This window comes from Bos grunniens, chromosome 2 (assembly GCF_055505025.1).
Source record: "Bos grunniens cultivar Pamir isolate PY7600 chromosome 2, Bosgru_T2T1.0, whole genome shotgun sequence".
In the NCBI taxonomy this organism is placed as follows: domain Eukaryota; kingdom Metazoa; phylum Chordata; class Mammalia; order Artiodactyla; family Bovidae; genus Bos; species Bos grunniens.
Genome location: NC_141166.1, coordinates 40,121,938 through 40,149,179, shown reverse-complemented (window position 1 = coordinate 40,149,179; position 27,242 = coordinate 40,121,938). Strand labels below are relative to the sequence as shown.

Here is a 27,242-nt window from a genome sequence, read left to right as displayed (position 1 = left end):
CTAATGACTTATGATAAAGGATTTATGAGATCCTCATTTAATATCCATTCTTCTAAAAAATAGAATAAATAGAAATTTATTTCTATTTTCTGCAAGGTGCCTAGTAGAACTATTGATCTAACTCCACTTTAAACTAAGACCATATATTAGACCACACCAAAGTGTGAGAAATTTTGTGGTTAGAAATTTTCAGAGAAGAATCTTTTTCTTACTGTTACCTGTGAGAAATTTGTGTGAGAAATTTTGTGGTTAGAAATTTTCAGAGAAGAATCTTTTTCTTACTGTTACCTGTTCCACCTCTAAATGCAGCCAGCAGTGAAACATCCAGTCTCTTTCTAAAGGGTGCTTTTGTTTTTTGTTCACCCACTAAGTGATTCATCTTTTGGGAATCCTGACCTTATGTAGGAGTTTCCAGTATAGCTTCCTACTTCATCAGGTCTCAGACTAATTTTTTTTTTTTATCAGAATACCATCAAAATCCAAGTTTTTAGCCAACAAGTCAGTAGAGGCCTCTATTGTAAGCCCCAATGTGGTGATTGCTGATCCTGTGGAATATTTTCTGGCCTCATATTTTTTAATTTGTAGCTATAAATCATGTTTAAAAAAATTTAAGTGGAGGAAAATTGCTTTACAGTGTTCTGTTGGTTTTTGCCATACAACAACACAAATCAGTCATATATATATGTACCCCCCCTCCCTCTTGAACCTCCCTCCCTAAGCCATGTTTTAAGCAAGAAAGTTTTTATATTAATTCAGCCTTTGTAGATGTCTTGCACTAGAAAAGAGTTGTCTGAATGGCTAGGCTAATAATGTCAGGAAAGGGAGTCACTAGTGTTATCTTTAAAGAACACTGACCCTGATGTCTCAAACATTTAGGTCTACTAATGAGTGGCAACATTGCCGTGAAGGTATTTATAAAGATTGTTATCTATGAGAGTTAAATGAATTATCTTTTATGAAGTCTCATGAAATTTTGAGCTGGAAGATGTCTTAGAAATTATCTAGTCTAACATGATTATCTTTAGTGTCCCTTTAACAGTTCAACAAACATATTATGTACCTACAGTGTGTTGCTTCTGTAGTGAGCACTGGAAAAAATGAATCAGATTCTATCCTTACTCCATGGAAATGATTATCTAATAGTACAGGAAGTAGACACCCCTCAGATGGTGTCTAAGTTTAACAACAGAAGTATCACAATTGTGGAACCAGTGAAAAAAAGCATCTTAATTCATCACAGAGGAATCAGAGAAAGCTTTATGGACAAGGAACCTTAAAATTAAAGGAGTAGGAATTGGATGTGTAGAGGAGGAAGTAAAAAGACATTCCATGTAGACAGAATAAGGTTGGCAAAGACAAACAACTGGGGAATCAGTAACACATCATGAGAGTTAAACATAAAAAGAGTAAATGATCTAGATGTAAACTTATATGACTTCTAAAATTTGTGAAGGTGCAACTCATGTGAAACATGTAGAGGAATAAATATTAAGAGAAAAAACATGTTCTTTGAGATCTTTCTCTATAAAATATGCTAGAATTAAATCTGGACAAACTTTGGTCTACTTTCAATGAAAAATGTCTAATTATATGTAAATTGATTCAACATTTCTTCATGTACAACTGTAAAAAGACAAATGACATTTTGAATTCACTAACTTATTTAAGTTTTCATTTAAAAATTCTCTTAAATTGAGAGATGTATATCAAAATATTTAGGAGTGAGCTGTTATACTATCTGCAACTTACTTTAAAATACTACAATGAAGATAAATTTGATAAAATATTACTAACTGTAAATTTTAAATAGTGGGTATATTATATCCTCTGTTTTATTTTGGTAAAAATTTTTATAATAAAAAGGAAGTAAAATTTTTCTTCTTTTCTATGAAAGAAAGAAAAGAAAATGTAAAAATATCTAGTTATAAAACTATTTAAGTATTTAAAAACAAAACCCCAAATATTATGATCCCAGGTTTATTTCACAATTGTATGGTCATATTATGCTATGGAAACTGTAGAACTGTAAAGAGTCAAAGTCAGATTCTCCAAATTTTAGAATGCTTTGTGTAAATATGGTTTGACAAGTTTCACTAATGATCAGTTCCTCCTGGCACACACAAAAGATTGCATGGAATGTAATTGATGGTGTTAATTTATAAAGGGAGTTTGGTGACTCATTAGGCAGTTAATTAGTTTCTTGCTAAATAATGAAAGTATTTACTCATACAGATTGTGAAATGTTGATCAAAGAGAAGATGCTAATTAAGATCTCTGTGTATTATCTGTATGAGGGCATGGTTTTCCCAGTCTTCTCAATCTTTTGTGAATGTTGATTATTCTGTTTGTCAAATAGCCAGCAGAGAAATTATTACAATCTACAGAAACATTATTTTGGGGGAGTGTTGGTTTTCTCAGTTTTGGAGTATATCTGTGTGTGTATGTGTGTGGGATTTTTTTTTTTTTTAAAGAGAAATACTATTTTGTTTTTAAAAACTTAAAAAAAATGAAGTATAGTTAATCTACAATGTTGTGTTAGTTTCAGGTTTATAGCAGAGTGATTCAGTTATATCTATCTATATGTATATTTACATTATAAGTTTCCATTACAGGTTATTATAAGATATTGAGTATAAGTTCCCTGTACTATTCAAAAGGACCTAGTTATTTACCTATTTTATATATAATAGTGTGTGTATGTTAATTTCAAACTCCTAATTTATTTCTCCCTTACATCTCCTTTGGTAACCATAAGTTTGTTTTCTGTATCCAGGAGTATATTTCTGTTTTGTAAATATGTTTATCTGTATCATTTGTTTAGATTCCACACAGAAGTGATATCATATAATATTTGTCTTTCTCTGTTTGACTTATTTCAGTTAGTAAGATCATCTCTGGGTCCATCCATGTTACTTCAAATAGCATTGTTTTATACTTTTTATAGCTGAGTACTATACCAGTATATATATCTGTATAGGTGTCACATCTTTATTCATTCATTTGTTGGTGGACATTTAGGTTGCTTCTGCGTCTTGGCTTTTATAAATACTGCTGCTGTGAATATTGGGGTGCATATATCTTTTCTAATTAGAGTTTTTTTCATATTCTTTTCCATTGTAGTTTATCACAGGATATTGAATATAGCTCCTTGTGCTATACAGTTGGACCTTGTTGTTTATCTATTCTGTATATACCAATTTGCCTCTGCAAATCCCAAATGTCCAATCCACCTCTCCCTCATCCCCCTTTTCCTTTGGTAGCCACAAGTCTATTCTCCATGTCTGAGTCTGTTCCTGTTTTATAGGTAATTTCTTTTGTGTCATATTTTAGATTGTGTCACATAAGTGGTATCATATGGTATTTGTCTTTCTCTTTCTGACTGACTTCACTTAGTATGATAATCTCTAGGTTGTTGCAAATGGCATTATTTCATTCTATTTTATGTTTAAGTAGTATTCCATTACACACATGCACACACACATGTGCATACACACATACACACATATGTACATACACACACACACACACACACACATATATATATATATATATATATGGGCTTCCCTTGTAGCTCAGTCTGTAAAGAATCTGCCTGCAATGCAGGAGACCTGGGTTCGAGACCCTGGGTCAGGAAGATCCCCTGGAGAAAGAAATGGAGCAACCCATTCCAGTATTTTTGCCTGGAGAATCCCATGACGGAAGAGTCTGGCAGGCTACTGTCCATGGGGTGACAAGAATCAGATAGGACTTAGCGACTAAACCACCACCATACATATATATGTGTCACATTGTCTTTATCCACTCATCTGTTGATAGATGTGTAGGTTGCTTTGATGTCCTGGCTATTGTAAATACTGCTGCTATGAACATAAGAATGCATGTAAGTTTCTGAAATATAATTTATATCTGGATATATGCCCAGGAGTGGGATTGCTAGATCAAAAGGCAACTCTATTTTTAGTATTTTGAGGAAAATCGGTACTGTTTTCCATAGTGGTTGCACCAGCTTACATTTCTACCAACAGTGTAGGAGGGTTCCCTTTCTTCCACAACCTCTCTAGCATTTATTATTTGTAGATTTTTAAAATGATGGCCATTCTGACTGGTCTGAGGTGGTACTTTGTTGTAGTTTTGATTTGCATTTCTCTAATAATTAGTGATACTGAGCATCTTTTCATGTGCCTGTTGGCCATCTGTGTGTCTTCTGTGGAGAAATGTCTATTTAGAGTTTCTGGTCATTTAAAAAATATTTATTTATTTACTTATTGGGTTTTGGTTGTGGCATGCAGGATAGTTCCCTGACCAGGGATTGAACCTGGGCGTCCTGCTTTGGGAGCATGAAATCTTAGCCTCTGGACCACCAGGCAAGTCCCTTTGCTCATGTTTTGATTGGGTTGCTATTTTCTGACATTAAGCTGTATGAGCTCTTTGTACATTGGGGATGGCATGAAGCTCCAATACTTTGGTCATCTTTTATGAAGAACCAACCCATTGGAAAACACCCTGATGCTGGGATAGATTGAAGGCAAAAGGAGAAGGGGACTGCAGAGGATAAGATGGTTACATAGCATCACATTTTCAATGGACATGAATTTAAGCAAACTCCAGGAGATATTGGAGGACAGAGGAGCCTGGCATCCTGCAGTCCATGGAGTGGCAAAGAGTCAGACATGACTTAGTGACTGAACACCAACAACAACCTTTTAGGGAACCAAAAACTATCCCTTTTAAAGCATAAGCAAAATAGCAACAGTTTTCTCTATTGCAGCTTAAAAACTGCATAATTATAGAATAAATTGATCATTGATTCAGACTTCTATGAGGACCTTAGTTCCTCACATGACCAACTCTTGGAAAATCTCATGTGACATTGAAGCACACATTTTGAAGGACAACTAGTTACAAGAACAAAAGAATATATGTCTGGGTCCATTTTATGTAGACTGCATGATAGATATCTGGGAAAGTATTGGTTTCAGAAAAATAAGTATATGTGACTTATTAGATATAAAGTAAATGGATGGGAAACCATATTGAATGCTATCAAGACAGAAAAATATTCAGGACAAAATTGATGCTTTTGAGCTGCGGTGTTGGAGAAGACGCTTAAGAGTCCCTTGGATAGCAAGGAGATCCAACCAGTCCATCCTAAAGGAAATGAGTCCTGAATATTCTTTGGAAGGACTGGTGCTGAAGCTGAAACTCCAATACTTTGACCACCTGATGGGAAGAATTGACTCATTTGAAAAGACCCTGTTGCTGGGAAAGATTGAAGGCAGGAGGAGAAGGGGACAACAAGGATGAGATGGTTGGATGGCATCACCAACTCAATGGACATGAGTTTGAGTAAACTCTGGGAATTGGTGATGGACAAGGAGGCCTGGTGTGCTGCAGTCCATGGGGTCACAAAGAGTTGGACATGACTGAGCGACTGAACTGAACTGAAGCTGGTGGAAGAGATTGATTCATTATACTCTATTTAAACAAGAAGAAAGATAAACAAAAAGTAGATCATGGTGGAAAGAAGCAGGTAAAGCAAACAAAAAGTAGGTCATGGTGAAAAGAAGTAGGTAAAGCCATGTACCAAATATGGAAGCCAGTGTGATGAGTTCCATGGTTACTAGCAGTATGTAAATCCAAGCTTTTGTTATGGAGCAAAGTGAGGCTGTTTCCAAGAAAACATTCTCTCCTGTGAGAACAGTGTGGGTGAGGGAAGATTTCTCATTTTCTTATTGCTTCAGCCATCCACAGAACAAATCAAGTATTTGTTTCCATGTGATATGGTGGACATTAGCAAGTCAATTTCAGGTTCACACTGAATTCTTTGCTGTAGATACTGGTTCCATGAGGTTCAGTTATGCTGAGTATTCAAAACCAAACAAACAACTTGACAGAATGAACGCTCTGTGTGTGTGTCTGTGTGCTCAATATATCTGACTGTTTGTAACCCCATGGACTGCAGCCATGGACTAGATGGCTGTAGACTCCATGGGCTGTAGCCATGGACTGTAGCACAATTACACTCATCTCATACGCTAGCAAAATAATGCTAAAAATTTCCCAAGCTAGGCTTCAACAGTATATGAACTGAGAACTTCCAGATATTTAAGCTGTATTTAGAAAAGGCAGAGGAACCAGAGATCAAATTGCCAACATCCGTTGGATCATATAAAAAGCAAGAGAATTCCAGAAAAACATCTACTTCTCTTCATTGACTACGCTAAAGCCTTTGTGTGGATTACAACAAACTGTGGAAAATTCTTAAAGAGATAGGAATACCAGACCACCTTACCTGTCATCTGAGAAATTTGTATGCAGGTCAAGATGTAGCAGTTAGAACTGCATATGGAACAATGGACTGGTTCCAAATCAGGAAAGGAGTACGTCAAGGCTGTATATTGTCACCGTACTTATTTAACTTATATGCAGAGTACATCATGTAAAATGCCAGGCTGGATGAAGCACAGGCTGGATTAAAGATTGCTGAGAAAAATATTAATAACCTCAGATACGCAGATGACACCACCCTTATGGCAGAAAGTGAAGAGGAACCAAAGAGCCTCTTGAGGAAAGTGAAAGAGGAGAGTGAAAAACTAGCTTAAACTCCACATTCAAAAAACGAAGATCATGGCATCTGGTCCCCTCACTTCATGGCAAATAGATGGGGAAACAATGGAAACAGTGAGAGACTTTATTTTCTTGGGCTCCAAAATCGCTGCAGATGGTGACTGCAGCCATGAAAGTAAAAGACACATGCTCCTTGGAACAAAAGCTGTGACAAACCTGGACAGCATATTAAAAAGCAGAGACATTACTTTGCTGACAAAGGTCTGTCTAGTCAAAGCTATGGTTTTTCTAGTAGTCATGCATGGATGTGAGAGTTGGACCATAAGGAAAGCTGAGCACTGAAGACTTGAGGGTTTTGAAATGTGGTGTTGGAGAAGCCTGAGAGTCTGTTGGACTGCAAGGAGATCAAACCAGTCAATCCTAAAGGAACTCAACCCTGAATATTCATTGGAAGGACTGATGTTGAAGCTGAAGCTCCAATACTTGGGCCGCCTGATGTGAAGAACTGACTCACTGGAAAAGACCCTGATGCTGGGAAAGATTGAAGGCAGAAGGAGAAGAGGAAGACAGAGGATGAGATAGCTGGATGGCATCACCGACTCAATGAACATGAGTTTGAGCAAGCTCCTGGAGTTGGTAATGGACAGAGAAGTCTGGCCTGTTGCAGTCCTTGGGGTTGCAAAGAGTCGGATATGACTGAGTGACTGAACTGAACTGAACTGGACTTTAGCCCACCAGGCTCTTCTGTCCATGGGATTTCCCAGCAAAATTACTGAAGCAAGTTGTCATTTTTTCCTCCAGGGGGTCTTCCCAACCCAGAGATCAAACCTGCATGTTGCATCTCCTGCATTGACAGACAGCTTCTTTACCACTCTGCCACCTTAGCTAGAATAAAATCTTCAGCCACGGTTAGTGTAATTGGTAACTAAAAGATTGAGAGCTGTAATGGTACTTCTGGTAGCAGAATAATGTCCCCTCAAAGATGTGCAAACCCTAATCTCTGATGTTCTGCCTGTGTATGTTATGTAACAAGGCAAAGGGGCATTGCAAATGGAATTAAAGTTGTTAACCTTAAAATAGGAAAATTAGCCTGGATTATTTGGATGGGACTAATGTAAATATATGGATTCTTAAAAGTGGAAAACGAAGGAAAAATAGTTGGTAAGAGAAAAGAAGAGTGGAGAAGAGATTGAAAACATGAGAAAGACTTGACCTCCCTTGTTGACTTTGAAGACAGAGGAAGGGGGCCATGAACCAAGGAATGCAAGTGGCTTCCAGAAGTTGGGAACAACCCTTAGCTAACAGCCAGGAAGGAAATGAGAATCTTAGTCATCAGTGAAAGGAACTAAATTCTACTAGCAACTGGAATGAGTAAGGAAATGGGTTTTTAATCCTGTCTAGGGTTTTTCCATGGAAAATCCCATGGACGGAGGAGCCTGGAAGGCTGCAGTCCATGGGGTCCCTGAGGGTTGGACATGACTGAGCGACTTCACTTTCACTTTTCACTTTGATGCATTGGAGAAGGAAATGGCAACCCACTCCAGCGTTCTTGCCTGAAGAATCCCAGGGACGGCGGAGCCTGGTGGGCTGCCGTCTATGGGGTCGCACAGAGTCGGACACGACTGAAGCGACTTAGCAGCAGCAGTCTTTGATTCAGGTTTGTGAGTCTCTAAGCAGGGGTCTGGCCGAGCTCACCAGACTTCTGACGGACAGAAATAGCTAGATAACAAGTTTGGGTTATTTCAAGCTGTAAGTTTGTGGTAATTTGTTATAGTAACAAGGGAAGATGAATACAGAAATCATTAAAAGTCTCTTTTGGGGAAATCTGAATATGACCTGGCTGATGGGCTCTCTTCTTGGAAGTTTTGTGCACAACTAATGGAGAAGAGTCGTGAACAACACAGAATAGCAAATGCATGTAACAAAATTCCCCACTCTCAAGGTCCTTAAATCCTATGGTTTAAGAAAATTATAATAAAATAAAACTTGATAGTGGAAGAAAAAAGAGAGCTCAAGTGAAAAACACAGCATGAAAGAGGGATAAGGAGTGTAGGCTGGGGTGGGAGGATGAGGGATAAGCCAGAGAAGAGAGCAGATCCTGTGGGGCTTTTAGGCGTTGAAGAGACTTGGCTTTTCCTCAGAATGAGGTGGGAAGCCTTTGGGCTATTGCATGAGGGGAACAAGAATAGAATCAGGAAGACCAGTTGGGGGCCATTGCAATAATTAAGGCTGGAGTTGTGGTGGCGTGGATGGGGGGTTGGGTGGCAGTCGAGGTTGTGAGAAGCGGTAGGGTTCTGGATTCATCTGGAGGAAAGTAGAGTTCATGAGAATTTTGTCTGAGGTGATTATTAGACTCAAATAAATTACTGATTATTTGTAAAAAGGCAAACCCAGATCTTGGAGCTTATCTGTGACGTTCAATCTTTTTCATGTGTCATATTTTTAAACAGTAATTTGAAAAAGTTAGGGTAAAAAAATGCAACTACAACTATGATAGAATTTTACTAAAGGAAATTGTTCTCAGTGGATTTTGGTGTTTCTTACATATTCATTGCTATGATTCATATATATTAGAAACACTAAATAGTTTTAATTTATGCAAATCAAATATTCCTAGCAATGGGCCTTTGATGGGGCTAGGTGGATGAATTTTGAGATGTTTGCATCATATGTCCATCCCATTCTAGTTTACAAAACTACCAGTTTGCTTTACATTTTGCTATAGGCAGTGACTTGAAATTTTGTATTTTAAATGCATTAACTCTCTGGTTCTAACTGCATTTTTGTTTATTTGTTTTTTAATTTTTTCCTTATCAGAAGGAAACTGTTTCCCAGAATGGGATGGACTCATCTGTTGGCCTAGAGGAACAGTGGGAAAAACGTTGGCTGTCCCATGTCCTCCTTATATTTACGACTTCAATCATAAAGGTATTTAATTTTTTATGAAATGATTCATTTGGAATAGAAACTTCCTTTTTTAAAAATAATAGACTCTATAAGAACTGAGCAATCTCAGTGTTTTTCTTCACATCTTTATAGGAGTTGCTTTCCGACACTGTAACCCCAATGGAACATGGGATTTTATGCACAGTTTAAATAAAACATGGTCTAATTATTCAGACTGCCTTCGCTTTCTGCAACCAGATGTCAACATAGGAAAGGTAATGGTATTTTTGTATTTGTGAGCCCCTAAAGGAAAACAAAATGATTACCAACCACTGTACAAAAAACTCTTTTATTATCTGACACAAATATCAAAAAAGATAAAAGCAAGGTTGAAAGCTTTTCAGATACCTAGTTAAGGAGAGGTCTAGGACCTGAAACATTTTGGTATTTTCTTTTGGTTAGAATTACCTGGCTGAGATATATGTATGTATACTTATGTGTCACTTATATTACATTATGTTTATATTATATTATATGATGCTGTATTATGTGTAAAAATCCAAATAGGTAGTCAGCAATATAATTCATGATTTTTTTCTTGGTTACATATGAATAGCAACATCTTGTCTCACTATATGTTCCTGGAGTAACTTTATATTGTATAGATGTGTTTTTCATCTCGTAAGATTTGCCAGTAGGTGATTTCATTAGTACAGGAAAAATTAGAGTATGTAGAGTTAAAGAGGAGCAAGGGGCTGTCTTATAGATCTTCTCACATAATACCTTAATTGTACACGTGTGTCAACTTAGAACCAGAGACGAGGGGTCGATCAAAGTGACACAGCTCAGTTATGACAGGGTCTAGAGCAGGGCCCTGCTCTCCACATTTTTTATCGGTGCTATTTCTGATATGGTAATCACATGTAAACTTCAGAAACCTCTAGATAGTTACTTTTAGGTTATATATGGTAGATAGATTAAAAGTCATGCTTAAATTCCTGTCACTCAGACCTCATCTATAAAATGCATGGTGCTCTAGGGATGAGCATAACTTCACCATAGTCATATGATGGTAGGGGTGAACATAAGTTGAAGTATAAATGATTTTATGAGGCCCCTGAGAACAGTCATAATATATAACTCTCCTAACATCAGACGTTTTTCTTTATGCTTGGTGGTCTTTTTTGGTTGTGGGGAAGGAGGAGCAGTGGCATGAGAATTGGTGAGTTGGAGAGTTCCTTGTTTGATTAGGCATTAATAGTCAGGACTTCTTTCCTTAATTTTTTTTCTAACACAAAACGCTACCACCTTAAGGACTCTTTAGTAAGTTGCTAAAAGACTTCAGTTTTGTATTTCATTGTTGACATGCTTCTTAGATAAAATTAGCTAATGTGAGGAGATTATTGTGTATGTTACAGTGGAGCCAAAGCCAAGTTAATGTAAAACACTTTAAAATAACTTCAATTTCACTGAAATAGATAAACGTTCACAATGTTTAGTGTTCTGTGTTATAAATTTGTGGATTAAATGACAAATGCAAGTCTTTCATAGCTTTTAAATGGCATTAAATTATATCATGATTTTTTTAAATTTTTTTAAAATTTAATTTTATTTTTTAACTTTACAATGTTGTATTGGTTTTGCCATATATCAACATGAATCCTCCACAGGTATACACGTGTTCCCCATCCCGAACCCTCCTCCCTCCTCCCTCCCTGTACCATCCCTCTGGGTCGTCCCAGTACACCAGCCCCAAGCATCCAGTATCGTGCATCGAACCTTATATCATGATTTTATTTACATTGAACTCTAATATTACAACCATTCTTTTTGACTACTCTGTATTCCAAGAGTCAAAATATCAAAGGAAAGTAAAATATCCAAAATATATACTATTTTATATGAACATGATTTAAAATTTAACTGAAAAATTTGACTAATTTTGTTAGCCATAGTAATTTTATCTCCTTAATTAAAAATAGAGTGTTTTCTGTTGTTTACAACCCTTAAGTAATAATCTGAGAAAACTTAAGAAATGTAAAAAATCTTTTAATAAGAAAACTGGCTATGTCCTAAAGTTTTGATATGCTGTAGGGCAAAGTGATATTACTTATGAGATATTAATTATTATGGTTGTAATCAGAATTTTTGTATAAGAAACAAAAGATAAAAGTAAAAACAGTGAATTTAGAATACATGCCACATTTTTATAGGGAAAATAAGACAAAGATTTTTAAAATATCTATTGTTTTGTTCTTTAAATAATTTTCATATCATTGACTTGACAAATGAGAGAATTACTTTTAATAAAAAAAGGGAGAATGGCTTCCTCAGTGGATCAGTGGTAAAGAATCTGCCTGTAATGTGGGAGACATGGTGATGTAGGTTTGATTCCTAGGTCAGGAAGTTCCCCTGGAGGAGAAAATGGCAACCCCACTCCAATAATCTTGTCCAGAAAACGATTTCAAAAATTAAAGGACAAATAGGCAGGGATTGCTTATGAGGGGCCATGAAGTTGTTAAATTCTTTAGGGTATTATATTTAAAGCATCAGCATACTGTAGAAATTATTATATATCCTTCTGTCTAAAGGCTATATGAATTTTTGGACAAAAATTTAACAATATATATTAATAGACTTCAAGAGGGTCTTATCCTTTGATCTTATAATTTTGTTTCTGAGATTCAAGCATAAAGATTTGGAGTTGGGGGGAACTGAATGGAATAGTGTTCATTGAACCATTAATTATTATAGTGAATATTTTGAAGAATTTAAATTTCCAGTGAAGAATTGGCTAAGTCAGCTGAAATATATATTTTGTGTAAAGAGTTTGTGGTCTTGGGAAATCCCTTTGTTATTCAATTACTTGGAAGAAAATCAGATAATAAAGTTGTATATAAATTGGGAATGCAAATATTCAAAACAATGGGAAATGATAAACAGAAATAGAATGAAAAGAAATATATGAAATGCAGTGTTTCTTTTTGCTTGTGTGGGAATTATGGAGTTTTTCCCCTTCTCTCTCTCTTTTTTAATTTTACACATTATCCAAATATTTTCTACAGAAGTTTAACATTTTATTAAGAGAAAATATGTCATAAATGTTTTAAAAAGGCAGTAAGAGACAGTCTTCTGCTTCCAGTCAGCATGTGAGAAGTTGCAGCATTAAGAATAAGCTGAGTAAGATGCAACATTAATAATTTGTAAAAGCCTGTCAGTGAGCTGAAGATGCCAAGAAATCTAAATGAAGCTAATTGCAGAAAGAGGAAAGCCTCTTCTTATGACAGAAGAAACCTGTGGCTGTATTTATCCCTGTTTCTGCACTAGAAGAGGAGCAACCAGGCTATAGAAGGGGATAAAAAGAAAAGAACCATTTTTAAAAGAACTTTCATCAGACGAGGACTAGAATAAAGGCTTAGAATTCCAAGAAATGAAGCCCAGTCAGGGTGAGCTATTACCCATCAGCCAGTTCTTACCCATGAGCCTTCACTGAGTTTCTGGAGGCAGTGAGTTAAAGGCTGGGGACAGTGTAGGTGGACGCAGAGAAACTTCCCAAGATGTATGTAGGACCCTCACTGGGTGAGAGGTAGCTGTTAGTTGAAGGCATGGGACAGAACAGAGGAGCTGAGAGATATCTCTTGGGGTATCTGGGGCCCTCACTTACAGCATGACTGCTGAGGGAGGGCAGGAAAGCTGAGAGAAACCCCCAAGATGACAAATCTCAGTGAGTGAAAAGCCTGATAAAATAGAGCTGAAAAAGATCTTTTCTAGACACAAGAGGTCTTCATCTAAAATGAGACAGTGGCTAGCCGAGAACTGGAGCAGAGCAGCATAATGGACAAACATGTGCTGAGATGCAGAAAGCCCAGGGCAGGCTAGAGAGCAAAGTGAAATTCACAGCAAAGTGAAATTAAAAGACAAAAAAGGTAGGGAATGCTTATGAGAGGCCATGAGGTTGTTAAATTCTTTAGAGTATTATATTTAAAACAGCAGCATACTGTAGAAATTATCATATATTCTTGTGTCTAAAGGCTATATGAAGTTTATATAGCTGATGGATGGTTCAGAAAGCAGAAAGAGTTTCTCTGCAGCTTAGAAAACCTTCAGATGGACAAAACCGCAAATAATGGCCGCTAGAGGCTGCTGGTGCTAAGATCCCATCATCTACTGCTGCTAAATTGCTTCAGTCGTGTCCGACTCTGTGCGACCCCATAGACAGCAGCCCACCAGGCTCCCCCTTCCCTGGGATTCTCCAGGCAAGAACACTGGAGTGGGTTGCCATTTCCTTCTCCAAATGCATGGAAGTGAAAAGTGAAAGTGAAGTTGCTCAGTCGTGTCCGACTCTTAGCGACCCCATGGACTGCAGCCTACCAGGCTCCTCCGTCCATGGGATTTTCCAGGCAAGAGTACTGGAGTGGGATGCCATTGCCTTCTCATCTACTGAAGGAAAATTTGGGATTCTGCTCTCAAAACCTAAAACCAGGATAAACAGAATCATGGAAAGAACAACGAACTGAGAAAAACTACAACAAACCCAACCCCAGATTAAAACAAAGTAATCCATCCTCACTACCCAAGAAGCCTGATAGAAGAAGATGACTACCCTTTTCAGCCTATTAATACTGATCTCAGGTGGCCTCTGTCTGCAATGGCTTGGGGCTGGACTTGGATTTCCAGCCAGACGTGGGCTGGATTGCAGCGGTGAAGGCACCAGATCCTAGTCACTTAGACCAGTGGTCAGTGACAAGGGCCCTGGCCCTTTGGCTTTGGAGAAAAGAGTTTCCACAAAGATGGAAAGTAGTGAAGCAAGTAAAGTATTTACTAAGAGGAGAAGAGTACAGTACATGTGGAATAGACACGCAGGGAAAGTCACTGAGTTGCACCTTCATGGCAGTTTAAATCACTAATATGGGGCATATTAGTTTCATATTTCTTTCAGGTTTCCTTTGGTCAATCATTGTGATTTGCCTGGTTCACAGTCCATATTTGGTATATCTCAGAATCCTCCCATGTGTGCACATGCATCTCTTAGCCAAGATGGATCCTACTAAAGAGGCGTCTGGGTGGAACATCCCTTGACATGACTCCCCTTTGGCCTCCAAGTGGCCCTTTCTGCACATATGTGGTCCAGGAGATCTCCCAACTTCTGGAAATGAGAACTATGTGGTCTGTGCAGGGTCCAGCCTCCTCCCTTAATTGTCCCGCTATTCTTATCTTAGAGTTTTGGTCAATAGAAAATGAATCTCCAATTTGCTTTACCCTGGTGGGAGGGGGGCGCCCATCTGCCTCCTGCCTCAATATTATATGCTTCAGTCCCAACTCTTCTGTTACTTACAGTGCCCATAATGTAATAAAAATTACAGAGTAGGGACCCCAAATCTAGAGTAAAAACAAAGCAGAAAAAATAGATGATCCAGATGTTGTAATTTCCAGGTAATGACTCATAAATATGTTAGCTGATTTAGTGAAAAAAGTACATAAATAGATGGGGAAACTGACAGAGAAATGAAAACTTAAAAAAAAAAAAAAGGAAATTCTAGAATTGAAATATTCAATTCAAAATGAAGAATTTGTTTGATATGCTCAATAGAATACTGGACACAGAATGAAAAAGATTAGTGAACTTGAAGGCTACAAAAATTTTCCAAGTGACACATTAAGAGAAAAAGTAAATTTAATAAACAAAACCATCTGAGACTGTGAGATAATATGTAATTGCCTACGATATATGAAATTAGGGGTAAGAAGAGGGGGAAGAAATAGGACAAAATAAATATTTCAGAAGGCAATGGCCAGTAAATTTATGAAGTGGGTGAAATAAATCAATCACAGGTCCCAGGCATTCAGGAAACCCTAGGCAGCTTAAATAAAAAGAAAACCATACTTTGACACATCATAGTTAAAATGCTGTAAATCAAGGTAAGAAGAAAACCTTAGAAGCAGTGAGAGGAAAAGCGCACGTGATGTTCAGGAGAACAAAAACTAAAAGGATGCTTGTCGTTTAGTTAAACAGCAGAGGCCTGAATACAATGGAATGGCATCTAAAAGTGGTAATATGCATTAAGATAAAGGGAAAATAATGATATTTTTCGGACAGAAACAAATCTGAGCAAATTCATCTTTATCAGACTTCTGTATAAGAAATGCTCAAAAAAATTCTCTAGATGGGAGAGAAATATATCAGATGGAAGCAAAGATTGACAGGAAAGAATGAGGAGTACCAGAACAGATACATATGTGGATAAAAATGACAGACTAAAATAATAAGCAGAACTATATACCTATCCTTATTTATTGCTATGTTTATATCCATCTTTATATCTATAATTTAATTCATTTAAAAGTCTGCTGACTGCTTAAAGCAAACATAATAACCTCTCATTAGGGTTTATAAATTACGTAGAACAAAATCTAGATGTGACAAAGGTTAAGGGAGCAAAATTAGGTACATAATTTCAAATATCTGTTTATATGGTGAAATAGTTCAATATTATTAAATGTAGGTCTGATAAGTTCAAGATGCATAACCAAGTCTCTATAGTAACTGCTAAAAGATAACACAAGTGAAATACTAATAAATACCTGATTGAGTTCCCCATTCCCCAACCCCCAATAAAAGGTAAGGAAATAGGTACAGAAGCTCAGAGAAAAGATAGACGTATAGAATGCAAATACCTATATGTTAGATCTAAACCCAGTCACAGCAATGATCGTATTTGAGGTCAGTGAACTAAACATTTCTCTTAAAAGGCAGAGATTGTTAGAATGGATAATAAAAGTATTGCTCAACTGTATGCTGTCTTTGAGAAATGTAGACATCAAGAAAAAGAGCATTACCAAGACAGAGCAATATTTAAAATTATAAAGAATCAATTTACCAAGAGGAAATAATCCTAAATATATATGCGTTTAGGAGCTTCAGAGTCTTCCCTGATGGCTTGCTGCTGCTGCTGCTAAGTCACTGCAGTCGTGTCCGACTCTGTGCAACCCCATAGATGGCAGCCCACCAGGCTCCCCAGTCCCTGGGATTCTCCAGGCAAGAACACTGAAGTGGGTTGCCATTTTCTTCTCTCTGATGGCTTAGTCGGTGATAAATAATCTGCTTGCAATGCAGGAGACCCAGAACTTGATGACTGGGTCCGGAAGATCCTCTTGAGAAGGGAATGTCTATCCACTCCGGTATTCTTGCCTGAAGAATCCCATGGACAGAGGAGTCTGGCGGGCTACAGTCCATGGGGTTGCAAAGAGTCAGACACGACTGAGAGACTTTCACTTCACTTTACTTCATTCACAATAATTGAAAAATTCACATTCTTTTAAAGTACTCACCAAAGGTTATCAAGATAGAACATACGCTGGGGTATAAAACAAGTTTCAATAAATCTCAAGATTAAAATCACACAGCTTATGTATATTCTTTGACCACAAAAGAATCAATAGAAAATCAACTAAAATATGTAGAGAATTCATAAATAGTTGAAAATTATGTGACCAATGACAAAAGTTTGGATAAATGGAAACCAATACAATATTGTAAACTAATTAGCCTCCAATTAAAATAAATAAATTTAAATTAAAAAAAAACTAATGTAAAAAAAAAAGAAAGCTCAATATATATCAAAGACTGTGGGAAACAGCAGAAGCAGATGTTGAGATAGATTTATAGCTCTCAATACTTAATTAGAAAAGAAGAAAGTTGAAAATTCAGTGATCAAATCTTCCACATTAAGTTATACAGTGTAATACCTAGAGCCACCACCAAAAGCCACCACCAAAAATATACATCAAAATGGAATTCTACAAATTGTTCAAGTAATGCAGGGATGGCCAGAAAATTAAAACACAGAAATGAAAAACGTAACAGAAAATAAAAATATAAAATGGACTTAGCCTTAATATTATATCAGTGTTATATTAAAAACAAATATCTTAAGATACCAATTAACAGAAATTAGAAGAGTCTATAAGAAACATGACCCAACTTTGTATGTTATCTACAAAGTCTGAAACTCATTTCAAATATAATGGTGGTTATGTACATACCAGGCAGTGTGCTAAGTTACTCAGTCATGTCCGACTCTTTGTGACCCCATGGACTGTAGCCCTCCAGGCTCCTCTGTCCATGGGATTCTCCAGGCGAGAATACTGGAGTGGGTTGCCATGCCCTCCTCCAGGGGATCTTGCTGACCCAAGGAGTGAACCTGTGTCTCTTACGTCTCCTGCATTGGCAGGCAGGTTCTCTACAGCTCGCGCCACCTGGAAAGCCCTAGTTTAGTTATCTCTCTTAATTATTCTAATCATTTGCCACAAACTGTGCAGCAATAAAAAAGTACAAACTTGGTATGAGTAACAACCTGAATGGATCTTGAGGTTATTACTCTGAGTGAAAAAAGCCAGATTTAAAGTTCATGTTCTGTAGGATTTCATTTCTCCATTTATGAAACGACAGAATTGCAGAGATAGAAAACAGATTAATGTTTGGTGGGTGATAAGGATGGTGGAGAGGAAGAGGGTAGGTATGACTGTAAAAGGAACAGCAGGAGGAAGATCTTTGTTGTGATGGAATATTTCTGTAGCTCGACTGCAGAGACATTTAAAAATTTTTTCATGTGTGATAGATAAAATGACACAGACTGTAAACACCTGAATTGTACCAATGCCAAATTCCTAGTTTGGTATTTTAGTGTAATTAGATGCGAGCATTGGAGGATACTGGTGAAGGGGTACAGAGGACCTTTCGTACTGTCTTTTCCTACTTCTTTTGAATCTATAGTCATTTTGAAATACAAAAGAAGAAAAAGGAATGAACTGTTGATTCATGTAATAATATCAGTGAATATCATAACAGTGTCTTGACAAAAAGGAGTGTACAGTGTACACTACATAATTCTAAGAAGTCTGAGAAGAGTCAAGAAATATATGAAGTATATGAATAGATAAAGCCAATTTGTGATGACAGAAATTGGAACAGTAGTTAACCTGGGGGGTGGATGGTGGGTGGATTTTTGACTAGCTAGTGGCACAAAGAACTCAGTTTGTCAAAACCCATCAAACTGCTCATTTAAAATCTGCACAGTTTGCTTTCATAGAAAATACAGCTTGGTAGAAAAGCGAAAGAAAACTAGAAATAATATTCCAAAAGTGATATATCCTTTTGACTAGTTTTAAAATCATCCTTCAATGTGTTTTATTTACTCCAAATACCACGTTAGATATACAATTCCAACTAGTTAAAATGAACACTGCAAAAACTCTATGAAGTGAATCTTGAAACATTGAGTTAAAGCAAGAAGAAATGCCAATTATTTTATGTTAACCCTGACTTGAATTTGGGGAGTAAAAAGAAGGCCGTAAAAATAATCTATATATTATATGAATGTGCCAACACATTGCCTATCTTTTAAATGCACGGTCTTAATTTACCTCCATCAAATATGCTTTTCTGATTAAATCTCTTGCCCTGCAGCAAGAGTTCTTTGAACGCCTCTATGTCATGTACACTATTGGATACTCTGTCTCCTTTGCATCCCTGGCCGTGGCTATTCTCATCATTGGTTACTTCAGGTGAGTAATTCTCAATCCCTTCCTCCGTGAAGGGGCAGGTCTGTTTCTTATTCATCAAAGATACAGACCTCTCACAATCTGTGCCTCCAGATACTTTCCCTAAACACGCGTTTCTGAATTCAACCTTGTGTTATATTATTTGACTTTGATAAGTTTTTTTTGATGAAAAATTCAGGGTTATTCTTCATTGTTTGTTTAAAGACTTAAAGCCTCAATGCGGTATTAAACCATTAAAACAGTGTGTCTGCATTGCAGTCTATTTTTGCTAAATGATGCAGAGTATTGTCAAAGGAGTTAGAAAAAATTTCATTCATGATGTGAAGGCTTATTTCACCTTTTCCAAATGATTTTGGTGGCATGGGACAGAAATTCATCTTAAATAATCTCTAGATGATTCAATACCATACAAGAAGAAATAGGGGCTTCTCAGGTGCGTCAGTGGTAAAGAATCTGCCTGCCAATGCAGGAGATGTGAGTTTGATCTCTGGGTTGGGAAGATCCCCTAGAGAAGGAAATGGCAACCCACTCTAGTATTCTAGCCTGGGAAATCCTATGTACAGAAGAGCCTGGTGGGCTACAGTCCATGGAATCACATAAAAGTTGAACATGACTGAAGCAACTTAGCATGTACGCACATATAATGTAATGGTATATTATAATACTATACTGTAGTATAATATTTAACACTGCATAATCTGGATAAACATGGTAGCTGATCAGGGTATATTTGAAATTAATTCTCAAAAAATTATATTTTAGTTTTTGACTCCAATTGTTGCTCTTTTTGTTCAGGTTTATTATATTCTTTTTGGGGGTAGTTTGAGCTCATTTATGTATTTTCTTTCTCCATTTCTAATTTTATTCAAATCTAAATACTAAATATTTTCTCTCCGTAGACGACTGCATTGTACTAGGAACTATATCCACATGCATTTATTTGTGTCTTTCATGCTGAGAGCTGCAAGCATCTTTGTCAAGGACGGAGTGGTCCATGCTAACATAGGAGTAAAGGAGCTGCAGTCCCTGATACTGCAGGATGACCTACAAAGCTCCATAGAAGTGCCTGCTGTGGACAAATCACAATATGTAAGTGTTTTCCTCATGACCCCTTACATGGCTCACCACTTCTAAAAGTAAAAGCAAAACCTACCTGCAAAACTAGAAGGTTGGGATTTAAAAACCCAGGGGATTTACTTCCTTTATTAAAGACCCAAAGACTTGTTCCTGTGTAAGATTCCATAGTACTTGATTTTGCTCTTAGATATCCTAGTGTTATTAAGTATGTAGAATTACCCAGTCATTCAGTTAATGGAAAGCATTATCACCTTGAAGTGGTATATCTGGAAATTAGGTAGAGTAGACTGATTTCTTGATGGTATGAATTAATGCCATAGTTATCTTTGTCCTTTTCCCTGTAATTCATTGTCGTCCCTGCTGATTATAATTCTGCATTGGCTTTGTGACTTGTTTAAAATGAAGGATGAAGTGGGTGTGATGGTATGCCAGTTGAAGGTAGACTTCTATGAGTGAATCTAGTCAAGATTACCTGAGCTTCTCCCAGATCAGTAGAATCACCTAGCCAATCCATAGATTCATAAGGCACATTAAATGTTTAGTGTTGTAAGCCATTTAACTTTTTGGAGTATAACAAAGTCCAGAATAAAATAAATTCATGGTAGAATGATAGATAAATTTCTTCTTTATTCTTCTCTGTACCTTCCTAATTTTCTCTGATGATCAAGTATTCTTTTTTGAATAAATTGAGGAAAGGTGATTTCTTGTTACTTCTAAAGGAAAAAAAAAATCTTATTTTGAAAATAAAATCAAGCCAGCAGTCTTAAAAATGTTACATTTAAATAACATTGTTCTGGCCTCTTTAAAAAGTCTTGGCTTCCCCATGTATAAGAGACTTTAGATTCTAAAAAAGAAATGGAGGAACTGCTTTTTAGTGGTCTAATGTTGGAAACAGTATGATTAGGAGTTCTAATATGGTGCCGTGTTGGTTTATTTGTAACAGATTGGGTGCAAGATGGCTGTTGTGATGTTTATTTACTTCTTGGCTACAAACTACTATTGGATTTTGGTGGAAGGTCTCTATCTGCATAGTTTAATCTTTGTGGCATTCTTTTCGGACACCAAGTACCTGTGGGGCTTCACCTTGATAGGCTGGGGTAAGGCATTTCTGTCTCCTTTCCTTTTCAAGTGGATTATGGATTTCAGGGCTTTGTGTCATGCCTGTCATCAGCATTCTTTCAGCTCTTTTCCTGGAATAATCTCTCCCCACCCCATCTTTATCTTTCCTTTCTCTTTAATTATTTATTGAGGAAGATCGTTAAAATCAAGTCTATGATTCTCCCAGTGGTAACAAACTTTTCACGTTTAACTTAGGGTTACTGTTCTTAGACTAGATTCTTGAGAGGATTCTTTGGGGGATATACCTTGCTTGCCTTACACATTTAGAACTGCTGTGCTCATCATGTCTTATGCCAGTGTCTTGATTTAACTGTAATTCCATTCTACAAATTTTGATTTTTAAATTTCTAATCCATAATGATGCATCTTTGATTTATAATTCTAGATCATATGATGAGAATGACAGAAAGGAATTTATAGAACCATCTTGGCTGTATTTAACACTACAAATTACAAGCTAATTATGTAGACTTACCATGTCTTTTGGGAGGAAATAGTTAGAATGACTTTTGGCATAAGTAATTAAAAAAAAAAGATTCAACTCACATTCCAAAATGCCTTTTCAGTCCTAGAGGGATTATTGAACCAGGAACTAACTCAATGTGATATGGAGAAAAAGTGTTGTTTGTTTGTTATAGTTTAAGAGAAATTAAAACTCATATGTGGTTAAAATTAAGAAGTCTCAAGATTAACAATTGTTATTTTAATTTGTAAATGAACAGGTGGTCAGCAAAGGGAAAAAATTAACTAAGTGGCTCAAGATTAACTTTGAAGGTTTTTTTTCCCCTCTAAAATAAGAAAGTTTTTTTTGCCTGTTTTGCCTTAACATTGTCTTAACATTTAAAAATGTAAAGTAAGGGATATTGAATTTCCTGTTACTTAACAACCTTGAAGAAGACAAAGGGTCAATTTACTGTTACTCTTTATTTATTATGAAATTCTAATTGTCGTGAATAAAATTTTATTTCTGAAAAAAGTTTGGTTTTAAGCTGTCCCCTTATCTTTGACTACCAGTTACTAAAATAAAAAAAGATACATTTAATATTTTGGGGAGGTACTTTGGTAATTCTCTCAATTATAAACTCAAAAGAAGTTTATAAAGTTGATAGAAAATTCAACAGTGACTTTGAGTTTGATTTTATTTTTTGGCTTGCTATGACACTGATCACACTAGTAATTAATAAACTTGTTTTTTCTTTATTTACGAATTGGTTTGATAGTCAGCTGCTCAGTCCTCTATCAAATCTTATTTGGGCTGTATCACTCAGTCTGTTGCTTCATAAAGTCAGGGGTTTGTCTCACTGAAACCCAGGAAGTGTTAGTGGCTCTAGTTGTGTCCAGCTCTTTGCAACCCCATGAACTGTAGCCCACCAGGCTGTTCTCTTAATGGGATTTTCAAGAATACTGGAGTGGGTTGCCATTCCCTTCTCCAGAGAATCTTTCTGACCCAGGGATTAAACCCGAGTCTCTAGCTTGTCCTACATCGCAGGCAGATTCTTTACCATTTGAGCCACCAGGGAAGCTCTGAAACCCAGGAAACTAGTTTTCAAATCTTTCTATGAAAAATTGAAAAAAAAAAGTAGTTAGGATTCCAGTGAGCTTCTATACAGGTCTTAGTTTCTTACCTTCCTTACAACTTGTGTTAATTTCCCCAGAAACATTTTGGCATAGGAGTGACAACTATAGAAGATAACCATCACAACTTGAAATCGTCATTTCATTGAATGGTTTAATAACGTGCATGAAAGCAAGTAGGATTTACGTGAAAGCTCACTTTTATAAATCATATTACATGCAATATTATGCTCACTTAATTAACCACAATTTAAAACAGTAACAACTAATCTTTTTCTATGTTGTATATTACGTCTCTAGTACTTATTTATCTTATTTCCGGAAGTTTGTACCTTTTGTTGTGCTTATTAGTGGAAGTTTGTACTTTTGACTGACCCTTCTGGTGGCTCAGATGGTAAAGCGTCTGCCTGCAATGTGGGAGACCTGGATTTGATCCCTGGGTCAGGAAGATCCCCTGGAGAAGGAAATGGCAACCCACTCCAGTACTCTTGCCTGGAAAATTCCATGGACTGAGGAGCCTGGTAGGCTACAGTCCATGGGGTTGCAAAGAGTCGGACATAACTGAGTGACTTTGCTTTCTTTTCTTTCTTTTCTTTTCTTAAATATAGAATTAAATGCAATTTTAAAATGTGCAGTTGGAGCCAAGAATAAGGTGCCTTATTTATGAGAAAACTGAGTCAGGAATAGGAAAAATTAAGGCTATGATTGGTTGAAAGAATAGAAACATAGTTATCATTAGAATTTGCTTTTGCTTCTCTGTACATCTTGTTTTGTGATAAAGATGTACAAAAACAGTCATTTTAAATATCAGTCTTCAATTTACAAAGGCAGATACAGCATATGTTCTTCTTTAGATGGTAATTTCCTTCCTTGCCAATTTATTATTAAGAACCAGCAAAATCAATGTAAATAAATACAGCTCCACACATCATTACAGTGTGAGTAATAAAGTGCTGAGTGTTTACCTACCAAGTGAGTGAAGTGAAGTCGCTCAGTTGTGTCAGACTCTACAACCCTGTGGACTGTGTCTACCAGGCTCCTCCATCCATGGGACTCTCCAGGCAAGAATACTGGAATGGGTTGGCATTTCCTTCTCCAGGGGATCTTCCCGACCCAGGGATCAAACCTGGGTCTCCCACATTGCAGGCAGACGCTTTAACCTCTGAGCCACCAGGGAAGCCCATTTACCTACCTTTAGGGAGCCTAAAGTTATAATGTACAAGATAGAAAAAAAGGCTTCAATCTTGCTTATTTATCCTTATTGAATGTGGTAATTTACCTCTGTATTAGCAGCCATTCTTAATTTTCACCTGTCAGATGAGATGCCAGAATGTATGTATTATCATATAAAAGCACTTAACTTTTGGGCTTCCCTAGTAGCTCAGCTGGTAAAGAATCTGCCTGCAATGCAGGAGACCCTGGTTCAATTCCTGGGTTGGGAAGATCCTCTGGAGGAGGGCATGGCAACCCACTCTAGTATTCTTGCCTGGAGAATCCCCATGGGCAGAGGAGCCTGGTGAGCTACAGTCCACGGGGTCTCAAAGAGTCAGACACAGCTAAGCACAGCACAGCACACTGAGCTTCCCTGGTGGCTCAGATGGTAAAGAATCTGCCTGCAGTGCAGGAGATTGGGGGTTCAATCCCTGGTCACAAACATTCCCTGGAGAAGGGAATGGCAGTTTATGCCAGTATTCTTGCCTGGAAGAGTTCCATGGACAGAGAAGCCTGGCAGGCTACAGTCCATGGGGTCCCAAAGAGTAGGATGTGACTGAGGGACTAACACTTTCACTTTCATTTTGACAAAAATTTCCTAAAACATAGAATTTGAACAGATTTTTTAAAAGAGGGAGTTATATAAAAACAATAAATAAAACTGGAATATAGAGTTATAAAATTAAATAGCCACACAGGCAGACTGAGGTTAAATTCAACTAGATCACTAAGAAAACCAAAGAAATTCCCTACCGTAGGATATAACCTTATTTTAATTTTTCTGAAATTTTTTATCTACATCTATTTTTATGTTCCTTTGCTTATAAAAGATATTTGAAAAATTACAAATGTGTTTTTTAAAAGGTAAAAAATATTGTGTTAAAAGTGTTCTGAGTTAAATTTTTTTCTCTCTTTGTATGGTACTTCCTGTGGCCTCTCTTTCCTTTTTTTAAAACTTCTTTCTAAAAGGCCACATATCCATTAAATCCTTTGATCTTCTATTGCAGAGTTCTATAAAAGTATGGTTTGTGTTTTTTTCATGATGTCAGAGTCTAACTGAATATAGCATGAACTGAACAGTCCATCTTTACTGGAAGCAAAGACTCATAGAAAGTCAGTGTAATTAATAGATTTGATGTTGCAAGCTCATAGGTGATTATTATTTATGAAAGACAAATATGTCATGCTCAAATCATCAAGCTAACATAGCACCATTCTTTGGTAAGTTTTCAGTACCTGCAAATGCTTCTGTCTGGAGCCAATATGAACAAAAAGGAAGAGGATAAACTGATCAAAACATCCTAATTTTGTAACTTTCAGTGTAGCCTCTCTATGCCTTCCACCTTTAGAATGAGAAAATTCGAATTTTTAAAAACAATAGCCTTCCTGTCACTTCTCATGAGACCCTCTTTGTTGCTTCACGCTTCTTGGAAAGCATACGGCTGTTGGAGTGGCAAGAGGTAAAGTTATATGCACCGACCACTGCCTGCCTTTGACTTCAGGAACTTCAGTCCCCTCCTTACATAGCTTAACCTTATACCCCTCAAATGAAAATAGGGCCAATCTTCTTCTTCAGACTTTTGGGAACAAATAACATCAATGTACCAGCTCTCTTCTCAAAAGGACAAGGTGAAAATTAAGTGGAATTTTCTTGTTCACATAGTAACATTTTTCATGTCCAATTTTTCTCTCACCTTTTAATAGTATATTTTTATGTGATGAATATAAGAAAAAGATACCTTAATCCTGAAACAAATATTGTCTCTGAATCCTTTTCTGATTGCAGGGTTCCCAGCGGCTTTTGTGACAGTCTGGGCTGTAGCACGAGCAACTCTGGCTGATGCGAGGTGGGTGAAAAGGAAGAGGTAAAGCAAAAGCCTCAGATTTTCTCAAGTCTGGCTTCCTTGGAGTTCGCACTTGCGGCTGTTCTTGATGACGTTGCCCTTTAGGGACTACCCTATAGCCTCTCATATATTACCAGCCAGCTATCCATTCCAGAGTCATGAGACAGAAGGACTCACAGACCCAGTTGGGATGCTTGACCGCCATGGTTTATGAAATCAATTTGAAACATACCATAAGAAGCTGGGGGAAAGAGATGGGTTAGTTAACATACTTAGGATGTCGTGCACACAGGTGAAAGGACTGTACTAACTAATATATGAATATGCAATATTCATATCTCCTTTCTCTTACTCTCCACCACATCAGCATTCCCCACTCATCAGTTACGAGGGCCAGAAATAAGGTTGCAGCAAGGAAACCCACAGACAGAAGGTGCCCTGGGCCAGGGACACACACTTGCTGTCTCAGAGAGATGTAAGGGCAAGTTTATGTGGCCATGGTTCTAACTTGCCATGTAGGCTACTCAGCAGTCCTAGGTTTTATTTGCGTTCTTTGGGCAAAGGATATGTGGCCATGAGTTCCACCTGTTGGTGCTTAAGACATCAAGAATATCAAGGACTTCCTGTGTATCAAGGGATACTTTGTGTCTCATATATTTGGTGAACTGGATATTTAGTGCTCAGTTGCCCGAAGTATCTAGTACCTATGCTTAACACACACGTGTTCTACTTACTACTTACATATATGTGATGTCAAGTATAGGTTTAATCCACCTCTTTGTTTTCTTGTCTTGCATAGCATAGATAAATATATTAAAATGATAAACAAGTGCACATTAGAAGTGGAATCCATCCTAGGGAATCACTAGCCTCCCAGTTGCCTGTTTCTCTTTTGATGCTACATGACGCATGGATGCTGAAACATTCATTGCTTCATATTATTTCTATTTTTAGTGATGATGAGTCAAAGAAAGGAAAGGAGAACATAGAGAAGTATTCAGTCCCTGCTTTTTGCTTTCACTGTCAAACTTATTGCTTGGACTGAATGTATCTCCCCCAAATTCACATGTGGGAAACCCCAACCCCCAATGTGGCTGTATTTGGAGATAGTACCCTTAAGAAGGTAATTAAGGTTAAATGAAATCCTGAGGGTAGGATTCTGATATAACAGGATTAGTGTCTTTGTGAGAAGAGAAACCAGAGGGTGCCTTCTCTGCGTGTACATAAAGTAAACGTTTTATGAGCACACAGCAAGATGATGTCATGGATACTGGTTAGTGGTTAGGTAATGGTGATGTTTTAGGAATCTTGATTACCAGTCTTCTGGTTTTAACCAGCCCGGGGTCGACATGCTTGTAGTCAGCATGTAGTCAACATCCACTGGGCTGGTGCTTAATTTCT

General features: G+C 37.1%; 1 protein-coding gene across 1 annotated transcript in view; it reads left to right on the top strand.

Annotated features, from left to right (window-relative positions):
* PTH2R (parathyroid hormone 2 receptor) overlaps positions 1 to 27,242 on the top strand; it is an 84,588-nt gene that overhangs the window by 9,715 nt on the left and 47,631 nt on the right. The window contains exons 3-8 of the mRNA XM_086342924.1: positions 9,385 to 9,495; positions 9,607 to 9,728; positions 18,920 to 19,017; positions 19,914 to 20,103; positions 21,035 to 21,188; positions 25,784 to 25,844. Coding sequence (XP_086199050.1) covers positions 9,385 to 9,495; positions 9,607 to 9,728; positions 18,920 to 19,017; positions 19,914 to 20,103; positions 21,035 to 21,188; positions 25,784 to 25,844 — 736 coding nt within the window. The remainder of the gene's footprint in view (positions 1 to 9,384; positions 9,496 to 9,606; positions 9,729 to 18,919; positions 19,018 to 19,913; positions 20,104 to 21,034; positions 21,189 to 25,783; positions 25,845 to 27,242) is intronic.